General features: G+C 23.8%; 1 protein-coding gene across 1 annotated transcript in view; it reads right to left on the bottom strand.

Annotated features, from left to right (window-relative positions):
- Positions 1–12844: 12844 nt before the first annotated feature.
- Positions 12845–18931, bottom strand: part of LOC124947080 (uncharacterized protein DDB_G0287625-like) — a gene marked incomplete at its 5' end in the record, with an annotated part of 40838 nt that continues 34751 nt past the window's right edge. Inside the window, 4 exon segments of the mRNA XM_047488735.1 lie at positions 12845–13036; positions 13129–13140; positions 13412–13522; positions 13678–13743. Coding sequence (XP_047344691.1) covers positions 12845–13036; positions 13129–13140; positions 13412–13522; positions 13678–13743 — 381 coding nt within the window.

The following is an 18931-nucleotide window of genomic DNA, read 5'->3' as shown; positions in this document are numbered from 1 at the left end:
TCGTAATTACCATTATACATGTACTTACCGTTATTATTTTTATAATCGTTATAATCATTATTTCTGCTATTACATTTATAATTGTTACTACAGTTATTATTGTTATAATCTTTATTATCATTATTACCGTTACTATCGTTATTATCGTTATTATCGTACTTATCATTATTTCATTTATAAACATTATTATCCTCACTATCGTTATATTCTTTATTATCGTTATTATCGTTTTATTTGTTATTATCGTTATTATCAATATTATTATTATTATAATCGTTATTATCATTATTCTCGTTATTATCGGTATTATCGTCATTATCGTTATTTTCGTCATTATTGTCGCTAATATGTTTGTTATCGTTGTAATCGATATTATCGAAATTATTGATATTATTATAATAATTATTATTATTATTACAATACTACTATTATTACTATTATTATTTTTGTTATTATAATTATTATTATTATTATCTTTATTTTAGTTATCATCGCTATGATTTTTATTATCATTATTATCGCTTTTATCGTTATTATCGTTATTATTATTATTATTTTGGTCATCATAGTTACTAAAGTTAATAATCTTGTAATAATTTTTATTAATATTATCATTATTACCAATATGACGTTTATCGTGGTTATTATCTATATTATCTTTATTACCTTTATAATTCTTATTATTGTCACAGTTATTATCGTCATTATCGTTATTATCATTATCGTTATTATCGTTATTATATTTATTTCCGTTATAATCGTCTTTGACTTTATTATCGTTGTTATCGCTATTACCGTTATTATCGTTAATATTATTATTATTATTATTACGTTTATTATCGATATTATCGTTATCATGTATATTATCGTTATTATAGTTATTATCATTATTACCCCTATTATTGTTACGATCTTACTTATTTTTATTATCGTTATTAACTTCATAGTCGTTATTACAGCTATTCCTGTTATTATCATTTTTATCGTTATTATCGTTAAAATATTTATTTTTGTTATTATCGTTCTTATCGTTTATTTAATTATCGTTTTTATACTTATAAGCGTCATTGTCGTTATAAATATTATTATCGTTTTTATCATTAATATCGTTATTATCATTATTACCGTTACCGTTATTATTGCTATTATCGTAAATATCGTTATTATCGTTGTAATTGTTATATCGTTATTATCGTTATTATCGTTTTCATCGTTATTATCTTTATTTTCTTTATTACCATTATAATCGGAATTATTGTTTTCCTTATTATAGTTATTATTGCTATTATCTTTATTGTCGTTATTATTGCTATTATCGTAATTATAGTTATAATCGTTGTTGTTAATATTATTATCGTTATTATCGTTATTCTCTTTGTTATCGTTATAACCGCTCTGATCGTTATTATGTTTATTATCGTTGTTATTATTATTATTATTGTCATTACCGTTATTATCGTTATAACTGCTATTAACGTTATTTAAGTTATTGTCATTATAATCGTTATTATCGTTATAATGTATATTATAGTTATTATTATTATTATTATCGTCATCATTTTCAATGTCATTAATATTGTTATAATCTATATTAGTATTATTATTATTAACTTTATAATCGTTACTATCATTATAATCGTTATTATCGTTATTATCGTTATTATCGTTATAATCGTTATTATGGTAATAATCGTTATTATGTTTGTTACGTTTATTACCGTTATTACCATTATTATCGTTATTAATGTTATTATTATCGTCATTTACGTTATTACCGTTGATATTGTTTCCATCCTTATTATTATTATTATTATTATTATTTTCGATATAATCGTTATTATCGTTATTATAGTAATTATAGTTTTCATCGTTATTATCTTTATTATCATTATTATCAAAAATACCGTTATTACCGTTATTATCGTCATTATGTTTATTAGTGTTATTATCGATATTATCGTTATTATCGTAATTATCGTTATTATCGGTATTAACGTTATTACCGTTATTATCGTTGTTACCGTTGTTATCGTTTTTACTGATATTTTTGTTATAATCGTTATTATTTTTATCATCAGTATTTTCGTTATTATCGTTAATATCTTTATTATCGTTACGAACGTTATTATCGTTATTATCGTTATTATATTTATTACTATCATTCTTATTATCGTTATAACCGTTATTATCGTTATTATAGTTATTATCGTTATAACCGTTTTTAACGCTATAATCGTTATTATTGCTATTAACGTTATTATCGTTAAGCAGTTATAATTGTTATTATAATTACTATCGAAATTATCGTTATAATCTCTATAATCGTTCTTATTGTTATTATCGTTATTCTCGTTATTATCGTTATTATCGTTATTACCGTAATTAACGTTATTATTGCTATTATCGACATTATCGTTATTGTCGTTTTTTTAAGTAATTAACGTTGTTACCAACAAAATCGTAATAAACTTTAACTCTATTATCGTTATTATCGTTAACATCGTTATTATAGTTATTATAGTTATTTTATTATTATTATTGTCATCTTTTTTATAGCAATCATCGTTATTGTCCTATTTATCGTTTTTATCGTTCCTAGCGATATTATTATTATTATTGTTTTTATAGTTATTATCGCTATTATCATTATTATCGTCAATATTTTTATTAATATCTTTATTATCTTTTTTATCGCTATTATCGTTATAATCGATATTATCGTATTTATTATTGTTACTATCTTTATTATAGTTATTATCGTTATAATCGATATTAAAGCAATTACCGTTAGTAAGGTTATTTTTGTTATTATCGTTTATATTTTTGTTATCGCTCTTATCATTTTATTATTGTTATTTTCGTTATTATCGTTATAATCGTTATTATTGTTATAATCGTTTTAATCGTTATTATCATTATTACTGTTATTATCGTTATTACTGTTATTATCGTTGATATCGTTAGTATCATTACTATGGATATTATCGTCATTAACGTTATTATCTTTATTATCGATATTACCGCTATTATCGATATTATCGTTATTATCGTTATAATCATTATTAAAGTTATTTCACTTATTAACGTTATTGTCATTATTGTCGTTTTTATCATTATTATCAATTTTATCGTTAGTAATATTATTATTATCGTTATTACCGTTATAATCGTTATAATCGTTAATTCCGTTGTTATCATTTTTATCGTTATATCGTTGTTATCGTTATTATCATTATAATCGTACTTATCTTTATTATAGTTATTTTCATTATTCTCTTTTTAATTGTTATTATCATTATTATCTTTAATATTATTATTATTATCGTTATTATCGTTATCATCGTTATTACCTTTATAATCGTTATTATCTTTATTATCGTTATTATCTACATTATCGTTACAATCGATATTATTATTATTTACATCTTTATTATCTTTATTAGTGTTATTATCGTAATAAGTACTACTACAATCGTTATTACCGTTATTTTCGTTACTATATTTATTATCGTTATTATTGTTTATTTAGTTATTATCGTTACTATCCATATTATCGTTATTATAATAATTATTCTTGTTATTAGCCTTATTATCGTCATCATCGTTTTTATAGCTATTATTGTTATTATTATTATTATTATCATTGTTAATATCGTTATCATCGTTATTATCCAAATTATCGTTATTATCGTTATTATCGTAATTATTATTATTGTTGTTATTATCGTTATCATAGTTATTATCGCTATAATCGTTATTGTCGTTATTATCATTATAATCATAACTAACTTTATTAACGTTATTATCGTTATAATCGTTATTATCTTTATTATTGTATTATCGTTATTACCACTATTATCGTTATTATCGTTATAATTGTTATTGTCGTTATCACCTTTAATATCGTTCTTATTATTAGTATTATTTTTATCGTTATTACCGTATTATCTTTGTTATGGTTATTATCGTTATTATGCTCATCATTGTTTTTAACGTAATTATCGTTATTATCGTTATTATCGCTAGAATCGTTATTATCGTTATTATCGTTATTATCGATTTTATCGTAAATATTATTGTTATTATCGTTAATACCGTTATTAACGTTGTAATTGATATTATAGTTATTACCGTTATTATCATTACTATCGTAAATACTGTTATAATCTTTATTATTATTATTATTATTATTATTATTATTAAAGTTATAATCGTTATTATCGTCTATATAGATATTATCGTTACTGTCGATTTTATCGTTATTACGGCTAATATCGTTATTATGCTTAATATGTTTATTATCGTTATTATCACTATTATTATTATTATTATCGTTATTATCATTATTACCATTATTATCGTTATTTTCGTAATTTTCGTTATTATCGTTATAATTGTATATTCGTTATGTTCGTTACCTTTATCGTTATTAGTAACGCTATTATCGTTGTTATTGCTATATTCGTTATTATTATCATTATTGAAAATATTATTATAATATTTATTATTATTTATATTACTACTATTATTACTAGTATTATAATTTTTATTATTATTCTTATTAATTTTAATATCGTTATTATCGTCATTATAGCTGTTATCGTTATTTTATTTATTATCGTTCTTATTTTTATTTTCTTTATTACCATTCTTATCGTTATTATAGTTATTATCCTTATTATCCAGTTTATAGTTATTATCCATGTTATCGTTATTGACGAAATTAACGTTACTATCGTTATTATTGTCATTATCGTTAATAACTCTATTATAGTTATTATCGTTATTATGGTTATTATTATTATAATCGATCTTATCGTTATTAACGTTATCAATGTTATTATAGTTATTATCAATATTATTATTATAAATTATTATCATCGTTATTATTGCTATTGTCGTTATTATCGTTATTTTCGTTATTATCTTCTTTATCTTTATTATTATTATTATTGTTACTTTTAATATAATTGTGATTATTATTATTATTTATTTTATTAGTATTATTATTTTATTATTGTCTTTAATATCATCATCATCGTTATTATCGTTATTATCGTTATAATCGTTATTATCGTTTTATCATTACTTCTCTAATTATCGTTATTATCGTTAATACCGTTATAATCGTTATTACCGTTATACTTGTACATATCGTTATTATTTTTATAATCGTTATAATCATTATTTCTGTTATTACCTTTATAATTGTTACTATCTTTATTATCGTTATAATCCTTTTCATAATTATTACCGTTACTATCTTTATTATCGTTATTACCGTTATCGTTATTATCGTTATTATCGTTTTTATCTTTATTAACGATGATAGCGCTATTATCATTATTATCTTTATTATCGTTGTTATTATTATTATTATCGTTGATATTGTTATTAACGTTATTATCGTTATTATTGTTATTATAGTTATTATCTCTATTATAGTTATTATCGTTATTTTCGTTGTTATTATTATTACTATCGTTATTATCCTTATTGTCGATGTTATCGTTATTGTTATTGTTATTATCGTTATTACCGTTATTATCGTTATTGACGTTATTATCTTTATTACCGATCTTATCGTTATTACTATTATTATTATTGTTATTTTTTTATTATCTTTATAATCGTTATTAATGTTTTTGCCGTTATTTTCTTTAATATCTTTATTATCGATATTTTCGTTATTACATTTATAATTGTTATTATCGTTAACGTTAACTTCATTATTATCGCTATTATGGTTGTAATCGTTATAATCGTTATCATCGTCATTATTCTTATTATTATAATAATTATTATTAATAATACTATCACTTCTATTATAATTAATACTATTATTTTTAATATTATTATTATTATTGTTACAGTTATTTTTGATATAATCTTCATTATCGTTATTATAGTTATTATAGTTATTATTTTTATTATCATTAATATCGTTTTTATCGTAAATATCGTGATTATTATAATTATTATCGGCATCATTGTAATTATCATTAACATTGATTTTATAGTTATTATTATTATTAATACTGACGAAATAATCGTTTTCATCGTTATTATAGTTATTATCGTTATTATCGTTATACTCGTCATTAAAGTTATTACCGTTATAATTGTTATTATCTTTATTATCGTTACTATTCTTATTATCGTTTTTATAGTTATTCTCGTTGATATCGTTATTATCTATATCATAGTTATATCGCTATAATTATTATTATTATCTTTTTTAACGTTATAATCGTTATTATCGTTATTACAGCTATTATCTTTATGATCGATCTTATTTTTATTATATTTATTTTTGTTGTTATTATTAGAATTATAGTTATTATCGTTATAATCGTTATAACTATTATTATCGTTATAATCATTATAATTATTATTATCGTTATTTTAGTTATTATCATTATTATCGTTATTATCGTTATTAACATTATATTTATTATTATCTTATTAACGTTATTATCGAAATCGTTAATATCGTTTTGATGGTTATTATTGTTATTAACGCTATTATCGTAATTATCGTTATAATCATTATTTCCTCTTTTGTCGTTCTTATCGCTATTATCGTTGTTATTGTTATGATTATCGTTATTATCGTTAATATAGATTTTTTCGTTATTATTATTGTCATAATCGTTATTATCATTTTTATCGTTCTTACCGTTATTATCGTTACAATCGTACTTACGTTTATTATCGTTATTAACGTCATAATCGTTATTACCGTTTTCTCCGTTATAAACTCCGCTACTATCGTTTTAATATTTATTATCATTATTACCGTTATTAACGTGTTTTCTTTATTATCGTTATTATCGTTATTATCGCTATAATATTTATTTTCGTTATTATCGTTATTTTTGTCACTATAATTATCGTTATTATCCTTTTAAAAGTCATTATCCTTATAATCGTTATTATCATTGTTATCGTTAATATCTTCATTATCATTATTATCATTATCTTTATTATCGTTATAATCGTTATTATCGCTATTATCGTTATTATTGCTATTACCCTTATCATCGTCATTGACTTAATTATCGTTTTATTCGTTAATATCGTTATCGTTATTATCGTTATTATCGTAATTATCGTTATTATCGTTGTCATGGTTATTATCGTTATTATAATTATTAGCGTTATAATAGTTATTATCGTCATTATCATTATTATCTTAAATGTAGTTATTATCGTTATTATTATTATTATTATTATCATCGTTATATGCGTTATTATTATTATTATCGTTTTTATCGTTATTATCGTTATTATCGTTATTATTATTGTTACTATCGTCATTATCGTCATAATCGATAATATTGTTATTATCGTTATTATTATTATTATTATCGTTATAATCTTTAATAAAGGTATGATCGTCATCCTTTTATTATCGATATTATGGTTGTTATTGTTAATAACGTTATTATCGTTATTATCGTTGTTGACGTTATTACCTTTGCTATCGTTATTATCGTTATAATCGTTATTATTATTTTTATTATCGTCATTATAGTCATAATCGATAATATTGACATAACCGTTATTATTATTATTATTATTATCGTTAAAATCGTTATTATCGGAATAGCAGTTATTATCGTTACTATTGTCATTATCGTTATTGTGGATAATTTCCATATTTTCGTTAATATGGTTATTATGGTATTATCGTTATTATCACATTTATTGTTATCATTGTTATAAATTTCATTATCTTTACTATCTTTGATGTCGTTATTATCGTTATCGATTTCGCCGTTATTATTATTATTATCGTCGTTATCGTTATTATCGATAATATTGTTATTATCATTAGTATTGTTATAAATATTGTAATTATTCTTTATTACCGTTATTATAATTACTATTGTTACTATGATTATTATCGTTATTATCGTTTTTATCGTTATTTTACTTATTTTCGTTATTATTTTTTTTATCATTTTTATCGTTTTTTCGTTATTATCGTCATTATAATTATTATTATCTTTATTATCGTTGTTATTGTCATTATTAATATTATTATCACTATTATCTTTATTTTCTTTATTAACGTTATTTACATTATTACCGTTATTACCGCTATAAACGTCATTATCATTATTATCGTTATTATCGTTATAATCGTTATCATTGTCATTATCGTTATAATTTTTATTACCATTATTATTTTTATTATCGTTATTTTATAATTATCGTCCTTATCTTTATTATTATTATTATCATTACTACTATTAATATTACAATTATTATTATTATTATTACTATTATTACTATTATTTTTATTTTTATTATTATTATTATTATTATTTTTATTATTATTGTCAATTTCGTTATTATCGCTATTATCGTTAAAATCGTAATTGTCGTTAAAATTGTTATTATCGCTATTATACTTATTATCGTTATTATCTTTATTTCCCTTAGAGTCGTTATTATCTGTGTCGTTATTATCGTTATTATCGTCATTACCGCTATAACCGTTATAAACTTAATTACCGTTATTATCGTTGTTATCATTATTATAGTTATTACCGTTATTTTTGTAATTTTCGTTATTACTTTTATTATTATTTTTACCGTTATTATCGTTATTATTTTAATTATTGTCGTCATTATCGTTATTATAGTTATTATTGTTATGATCGTTATTATTATTATTTTTACTCACGTTATAATGGTTATTATCGTTATTATAGTCATTATCTTCATTATCTTTTTTATCGTTATATTCGTTATTACAGTTATTAACGTTATTATTGTTATTATATGCATTATCGTTATTATTCTTATCATCTTTTTTATAGTTATTATCGCTGTTATTGTTGCTATCATTTTTAACGTTATAATTAGTATTACTATCGTTGTTATCATTATTATCGATAGTATCGATCTTATCGTTATTTCCGTTATTATCTTTAATATCGTTTTTATCTTCATAATCGTTATTATCGAACTTGTCGTTATTACCTTTATAATCTTTAAAATCAATATTTCCGCTACTTCCGATATAATCTTTATTATCGTTATAATCGTTATATTCTTTATTATCATTATTACCAAAATGATCGTTATTATCTATATTATCGTTATAATTCTTACTATCGTTATTATCGTTATCGTTTTTTTCGTTATTATTGTTATTATCTTTATTGACGCTGTTATCGGTCTTATCGTAATTATCGTTATTGTAGTAATTAACGTTATTAATGTTATTATCGTTTTCATCGCTTTATCGCAATTATCGATATTATCGTTCTTATCGTTGTTATTAAGGATATTAACGTTATTATCGTTACTATAGTTATTATCGTAATAGTGGTTATTATCGAGTTTATAGTTTTTATCGTTATTATCGTTATTATCGTTATAATCGTACTAGTCGTTATTGGCTTTATATTCGTTATAATCATTATTTACGCAATGTACGAAATAATCGTTATTATCGTTATTTTCGTTATTATTTTTATTATCGTTTTTGCCGTTGTTTTAATAATTATCAATATTATCGTTATTATTGATGATATTATTGTTATTATTATCGCTAATATCGTTGTTATCATAAAAATTGATGTTATCTTTATTACCGTTATTATCGTTACAGTTATTATCTTTATTATCGCTATTATATTTATTACCGTTATTAACGCTATTGTCGTTTTTATCATTATTAGCGATGATATTATTAATATTATCATTATTATTGTTATTAATGATATATTCATTAAGATCGTTATTATCGTTATTATCGTTATTATCGATATTATTATTATTAATATTATTATCACTATTATCGTTATTATAGTTATTATATATATTAGCCTTTTTGTTAGTATTATTATCGTCCTCATTCTCAATATTTATAATATTGCTATTACCGATATTATAATTTTTATTATTATCGTTATAATCATTAATATCGTTATTATATTTATTATCGTTATTATGGTTATTATCGGTATTATATTTATTATCGTTATTATCGCTATTATTTTCATAATCGTAGTTATTGTTATTATGGTTATCACCGTTATAATCATTATTATCGTTATTATTGTTATAATTATTATTGACATTATCGTTAATATCGTTAATATTGTTACCATTCTTATTATTATTTTTAATTACGTTATAATCGTTATTATCGTTATTATAATTATTATCGTTATAATCGCTATTATCGTCATTAGCATTATTACGATGATTATCATTTTAATCATTATCACCTTTATAAATATTACTATTACCGTCATTAACGTTATTACCGTTAATATTGTTATTATCGTTATTATTAATATTATTATTATTATCGTTATAATTGTTATTAACTTTATTACCCTTATTATAGTTATTATTATTATTTTTCCTATTATCGTTATTAACGGTATTATCTTTATTATCGTTATTTACATTATTAATGTTAATATCGTTTACGTTATTATCGTTATTATCGTTATTTTCGGTATTATCATTATTACGGTTATTAACGTTCTAGTCGTTATTGTCATTATTATATTTATTATTTTTAATCACATTATTACCCTCTTGTTTATTATTATTATCGTCATTATCGTTATTCCTGTTAATGTTGTTATATTCGTTATTACTATTATTATTATATCCGTTATAATCGTTATTATCGTTATTAATGTTATTATTAATAATATTACCGTTATTATCTTTTTTATCGTTATTATGGCTACTATCCTTATTTTCGTTATTATCGATATTACCTTTCTTATCGTTATTATCGTTATTATCTATATTATTATTATCCTTACTATCGTTAATATCATTATCATCGTCATCATCTTTATTATCGTTATTATTATTATCATTATTATCGTTACTTTCGTTTTAATCGTTATTATAGTTATTAGAGTTATTATCGTTATTCTTGTTATTGTTGTTATTATTATTTTTATTATTATTATTATTCCTATTATTATTACTGTTATAATTATTATTGTTATTTCTTTTATTATTACTAATATTATCAATACTATTATTGTTCATATTATTGTAATGAATTTTTATATTTATACTTTTAGTTATTATTATTAATATTGCAATAATTTTTGGTATTATTATTGTTATTATCATTGCTATTATTATTGTTGTTATAATTGTTATTATTAGTGTTATTGTTATTGTTATTATAATAGTTTTTATTATCGTTATTATTACTATTATTACTATTATTATTACTATTATTATTAATACTATTATTGTTATTATTTTTTGTTATTATTATTGTTATTATTATTGTTAATATGTTGTTATTTTATTGTTATTATTGTTATTATTTTTATTCTTATTATTGTTATTATTTTTGTTACTATCAGTATTATTATTATCGTTATTTTAATTACTATTATTATTATTGTTTTTATTATTATTATTATCATTGTTATTATTAACATGTTGAATGCTACGCCGATATAACCGGGATTGTCTGTGGCGCCACGATGAAATTTCTATTTAGCGATACATATAATGTTGAAATATTACCTGTAATAGATATGTTACACCGTATAAACATGTTTGGCATGTTAATTGCGGTGGGATCACTGATGGCCCCCGTAGCGCTCGAGTACGATTTCGTTCCGTCGTCAATTATTTCATATTTCTTCTTCGCTTAGTTGAGAAATAGTGTCACGATTTTATTATTTTCTACAGTGTTAAACAATCATGTAAGAACCTCTATTATACTTTTGTATACTACAAAAATTTTTGCATTGCTTATCTCCTATTTAATTTTTTAGTTGGTCCATAAAGTTATGATTTCAAATGAAGATTCTGCGTCAAGCAATTCAACTGATGATATATTTTTACCAAATCCTTCCAAGCGATATCAAGTGTTGTCACATAATAAGGAAAGTTCCTCGAGCAGTTTGTCTGATATGATAATACCATATTCAGTACGTCGCTGTCGAATTGAATCATATAGTGAATGCGAATTTGAAGATGACGGTAGTAATTACGAAAATAATATAAGAGAAAAGGTACGTGGTATAAATTAGCATATACCTTCGTGTAATCAACCAAAGATTATATTTTATATTTCATCGGGAATCAATACATATCATTTTGAAATTTTTTAATTTACTGAACCGTATAGTTTTTATTGTCTTTTTGTTTCGAATGAAATATTTGAAATAATTGCAAACCGAACAAATAAATATGCTGCGAAAATAGTATCAGAATAGCGATCACGTCGTCTTCATAGATGGATTAAAACAAATCCGAATTAAATAAACTGATTTTTTGGATTTATTTTATGGATGGGATTAGTGCGATTACCCAAAATTTACCTGTATTGAAGTAGAAATGAAGAATCTCACCAGACATTTCCAAGTACAGTGATGTAGTGAAATTGATTTGAATTACTTTTACGGTTCATTCATTTTAGTAACAATGAAGAAAACGATCCTAATAATAGATTATCCAACATTATTCACATTATTGACATATTAAACAAAAGTTTTAAAAAATACTACAATCTAGATGAAATATAATGCGTAGACGAATCATTGATCCCCATCCAAGGCCACATAATATTTCGACAATATTTGAAACTGAAGAAACGGCATCGATATATCGATAAAGTTTTTAAATTATGTTGTGGTGCAGGATATACTTATTCTTTTCAAGTATTCTCGGAAAAAGTAAAAAATAGAGATAAACCACCAGAAACAGTATCGTCCGAGATTGTAATGTCTCTTTGCAAAGATATATTGGGTAAAGGGCATACTGTCTATACAGACAACTTGTATATAAGTGTTGATCTGGCAGAAAAGTTAATAGCAAAGAATATACATTAAATTGGTACACTACGGAAAAATCGACGTGGAAATTCAGTAGAACTAGTATCTAAAAAATTAGAACGTGGAGAACTCATTGCTCGCGAAAATAAATCCAGAATAACAATATTAAAATGGAAAGATAAGGGAGACGTAATGATGCTTTCAACTAAACATTCGGCAGAAAAGACTACTGTACATAAGAAATTCTATTCGTGTGAAAAACAAAAAATGGTTGTAGTATATAATCTAGGAAAATCATCAGTCGATTTATCAGACCAAATAATAGCTTAAAATTTACCACTACGCAAAACTTTAAAATGGAATAGAAAATTAGCAATAAAACTGTTATTGAATACATGTATGTAAATTCAATGATATTATTCAAACAGGTAATAAGATAAGATATTCAAATTTCTGAATTCAGAAATAAAGTTGCATTATATTCAACAAAATGTCGTAATAATGATGCTGAGAAAACCACGACATGAATTAAAAGCAATGCCAGGAAAAGCTCCAACGGTGCGAAGATTTTGCAAAATTTGTTACCAAAAAAATTCTAAGAAGTTAGGGAGAATAATTGCAAAAAACTGTAGCAAAAAAGTCGTGACAAATTGCAAAGACTGTGCTGGTTCATACTTTCTTTGTTTAGAATGTTTCAATACGACACAACGTAACGTACGCGCATAATAAAACTATATCACATGTATAAATAAAACTATTTTCAGATGTTCTATACTGCATTCATTTCTGCTCACCACTACATCAACGATGATAATAATAAAAAATCGTAAGTATTGTCATTTGTCTAAATTTTATACTTTTTTTTTAATCTTGGCACGGTGGTCACCGGTGGCCACCATGACGTCACAGCCAAGTTAAGTGCCGATAACAAGTGATCACCGTGGCATTCAACCTGTTAAAAATCTCGATTCACATAAAAGTAGTTTGATCTTAGGAAATGTAGTGTGCTGAATCGATTGGTGACAATTTCCAAACCGTGATACAAGTATTATCAAAGAATTTACGATTTTCACTATTCTTGTAGCGAAAATCTCACATTTCGATAATATTATTCAATAATTTTCATGTTAAAACCCTTATTCACTCGTAGTTATATGAGTAATATATATTTATTTTCTTGTTATATTCATTAATCTGCGTCAATAGAATATAAAATCTATGAAATTAATAGACATTTCAACTTTTCTTATTTGAACGATACGTGTATAAGAATGAAAAATCGTATGTTCGATATAAAAAAAAGTTAAAAACCTCGATTCCAATAAAGGTAGAAGTTTGATCTTAGGGAATGAACATTGTTGAATCGATTGGAATCATTTTCCAAATTGTGGTACAAGTATTTTCGTAAATTTTACGATTTTTACGTTCCTGTAATGAAAATCACATCTTCTGATTACATTATTCGACAACTTTAATGTAAAAACACGTACTTACTAATAGTAAAAACGTTATATTCTTGTTATATTCTTTATTCTGCGTCGATAGAATATAAAATACATGAAATTAATAGAGATTTCAACATTTCGTAGTTCGACGATACGCGTAAATGAACGAAAAATCGTATATACCATATGAAATAATGTTAGAAACCTCGATTCCTATAAAAATATTGGTGTGATCTCAGGAAATGCAGTGTGTTGAAACGATTGGTAATATTTTCCAAATGGTGGTACAAGTATTTTCGAATATCTTACAATTTTTACTTCTCTTGTAATGAAAATCGCATGTTCCGATCACATTATTCGATTATTCTCATGTCAAAACTGTTATTTACTCATAGTAAAAACGTTATATTCTTGTTATATTTTTTATTCTGTGTCGATAGAATATAAAATCTATGAAATAGGTAGATACTTCAACTTATTGTATTTCGACGATACGCGCATATGAACGAAAAATCGCATACAGTATATGAATAAATGTTAAAAATCTCGATTTCAATAAAAGTAGTAGCTTGATCTTAGGAAATTGAGTGTATTGAATCGACTTGTAACATTTTCCAAACTGTTGTACAAGAATTTTCAAAGATTATACGATTTTTTCTTTTTATGTAGCGAAATTCGCATGTTTCGAACACATTATTCGACAATTTTTATGTTAAAATACATAATAACTCAGAGTAAACATATTAAATTCCTGAAATTTTCTTTATCCAGCGTCAATAGAATATATAATCTGTGAAATTAATAGAGATTTCAACTTTTCGTATTTCGACGATACGCGTATATGAACAAAAAGTAGTATATATGATAAGGTATAATGTTAAATACTTCGATTCAAATAAAAATAGTAGTTTGATCTTGTGAAATGCAGTATACTGAATCGTTTGGTAGCATTTTCCAAACTGTGGTATAAGTATTGTGGTATATCGTATATACGATTTTTCGTTCTTATACGCGTATCGTCGAAATACAAAAAGTTGAAATCTCTTAATTTCACCGATTATATACCCAATCCACGCACAGTAAAGTATATAACAAGAATATATCGATTATACTATGTGTAACTATGTTTTTTAATAAGAAAGTTGTCGGAAAATGTAATCGAAACATGCGAATTTCTATACATGATAAGAGAAAATCTTAGAATCTTCCAAAATACTTGTACCACAGTTTGGAGAGTGTTACCAAACGATTCAGAACACTGCATTTCATTACATCAGATTTTATATACTATCGAGGCAGAATAAAGAATATAACAACAATATAACGTATTTATTAAGTGTACATACGTGCTTTAATATGAAAATTTTTGAAAAATGTAATTGAAACATGCGAATATCGCTACATGAATAGTAGAAATCGTAAAGTTTTCCAAAATATTTGTACCACAGTTTGGAATATGTTACCAATCGATTCAGAAAATTGCATTTTAAAAGATCAAACTCCTTTTTCTATCGGAATCGAAGTTTTTAACATTGTTTCATATGGGGTAAGCAATTTTTCGTTGATATACGCGTATCGACGAAATACGAAAAGTTGAAATATCTATTAATTTCATAGATTTTAAATTTCATGGACGCTGAATAAAGTATATACCATGAATAAAACGTTTTTACTATGTGTAAATACGTGCTTAAACATGAAAATTTTTAAAAAATGTGATCGAAACATGCGAATATCGCTACATGAATAGTAGAAATCGTAAAATTTTCGAAAATACTTGTACCACAGTTTGTTTAATGCTACGAATCGAGAATATTGAAATTCAAAAGATCAAACTACTTTTTCTATTGGAAAAGAAGATTTTAACATTATTTCATAATGTGTATACAATTTTTCGTTCATACACGCATATCGACGAAACATGAAAATTTTAAATCTCAGATAGTTTCATTGATTTTATATTATATGGACGCAGAATAACGTATATAACAAGTATAAAACGTTTTTATTACGTCTAAATACGTGCTTTAACATGAGAATTTTCGAAAAATGTATTCGAACATGCGAATGTCCCTACACGAAATGAAAAATCGTAAAATCTTCGAAGATACTTTTACCACAGTTTAAGGAATGTTACCAAACGATTCAGAACAAGTTAGTTCATAAGATCAAACCATTATTTTGATGGACTCGAAGTTTTTACCATTAATTGATATAGTGTATATGATTTTTCGTTCATATACGCTTATCGTCGAAATACGAAAAGTTGAAGTCTGTATTAATTTTATAGATTTTATATACCATGTACGCAGTATAAAGTATATAACATCAATATAATGTTTAACTATCAATAAATACGTTTATTAACACGAAAATTGTCGAAAAATTTAATCGAAACATGCGAATTTTGCTGCATGAAGAGTCAAAAAATTAAAATCTTCGAAAATACTTGTACTACAGTTTGGAGAATGTTACCAATCGATTCAGAACATCGAATTTCATCATATCTAATTACAATAATATTGGAATCGAAGTCTTTACCATCGTTTTATATCGTAAATACGATTTTTCGTTCATATACGCGTATCGACGAAATACGAAAAGTTGAAATATCTATTAATTTAACTGATTTTAGATCCTATCGATGTAGAGTAAAGACTATGACAAGAATACAACGTTTTTACAAAATTTTAATATGAGTTCTAACATGATAATTGTCGAATAATTTCATCATACATCCGAATATCGCTATATGAGAAGTTGAAAATTGTAGAAACTTCGAAAATACTTCTACCACAGTTTGGAAAATGTTACTAATCAATTCAGAACACTGCATTTCGTTAGATGAAACTAATATTCTTAATGGAATCGATGTTTTTAACATTGATTTATATCGTACATATGATTTTAGAACATACACGCGCACCGACGAAATATGAAATGTTGAAATCTCTATTAATTTCATTGAATTTATATTCCATCAACGCAGAATAAAGAAAATAACAAGAATACAACAAATTTTCATTCTGCGTAAATACGTGTTCTAACATGAAAAGTGTCGAAAAGTGTAGTAGGCACACGCGAATTTCGCTATATGATTTGTTAAAAATCGTAAAAGCTTCGAAAATACTTTTACCATATTTTGGAAAATGTTACCAATCGATTCAGAACATTGCATTCCATAAGATCGAATTACTAATTTTATTGGAATCGAAGTCTTTAACATTGTGTCATATCGTATATACGATTTTTTGTTCATATACGCGTATCGACGAAATATGAAAAGTTAAAATGTCTATTATATTCATTGATATTATATTCCATCGACGCAGAAAAAAGAATATAACAAGAATATATAGATTTTACCATACGTTAATACGTGTTCTAACATGAATATTGCTGAAAAATGTAATCGACACATGCGAATTTCGCTATATGAGAAGATATTAATCGTAAAATCTTCGAAAGTACTTGTACCTCAATTTGGAAAATGTAACCAATTGTTTCAGAATAATGCTTTTGATAAGATCAAACAACTATTTTCATTGGAATCGAAGTACTAAACTTTGTTTCGTATCTTATATACAATTTTGCGTTCATATACACGTATCGTCGAAATAAGAAAACTTGAAATCTCAAGCAATTTCATTGATTTTATATACTATAGACGCAGAATAAAGAATATAACAAGATTATAACGTTTATACTAGGTGTAATTACTTGTTTTAACATGCAATTTTTCGAAAAATGTAATCGACACATACGAATTTCGATATATGAGCAGTTAAAAAATATCAAATCTTCGAAATTACTTGTACCACAGAATGGAAAATGTTAACAATAGTTTCAGAATAATGCATTTAATATGATCAAACATCTATTTTCATTGGAATCGCAGATTTTAACATCGTTTCCTCTCGTATATACGATTTTTCGTTCTTATAAACCTTTCGTCGAAATACGAAAAGTTGAAATCTCAGTAAATTTCATTGATTTTTTATTCTACCGACACAGAATAAAGAATATAACAAGAATATAACGTTTTTATTACGTGTAAATACGCGTTTTAACATGAAAATTGTCAAAAAATGTAATAGACAAATGCGAATTTCGCTATAAGGGAAGATAATAATAGTAAAACTGCGAAAATACTTTTACCACAGTTTGAAATATGTTACCAATCGATTCAGAACATTGCATTTCATAAGATCAAACTAACTTTTTTTGGGAATTGAAGTTTCTAACATTGTTTCATATAGTATATACTATTTTTCGCTCATGTACGCGTATCGTCAGAATATTAAAGTTGAAAACTCTATTAAATTCTATCGACATAGAATAAAGAATATAATAAGAATATAACGTTTTTACTATTTGAAAATGCGCGATTTATCGTGAAAATTGTCGAGAAATGTAATCGACACATACAAATTTCTGTATATGAGATGATAAAAATGTTCAAATCTTCGAAAATTCTTGTACCATAGTTTGGTAAATGTTACTAATCGATTCAAAACATTGCATTTCTAAAGACCAAACAAACTTTTTTTATTGGAATCGAAGGTTTTAACATTGTTTCGTTTCGTATATACGATTCTTCGCTCATATACGCGTATCGTCGAAATACGAAAATTAGAAATCTCTTTCCAATTCGTTGATTTCATGTTCTGTCGACGCAGAATTAAGAATAAAACA

The sequence above is a fragment of the Vespa velutina genome, chromosome 2 (assembly GCF_912470025.1).
Source record: "Vespa velutina chromosome 2, iVesVel2.1, whole genome shotgun sequence".
NCBI lineage: Eukaryota > Metazoa > Arthropoda > Insecta > Hymenoptera > Vespidae > Vespa > Vespa velutina.
Note: the sequence above shows the minus strand (reverse complement) of the source record. Positions and strands in the feature narration are given on the sequence as shown.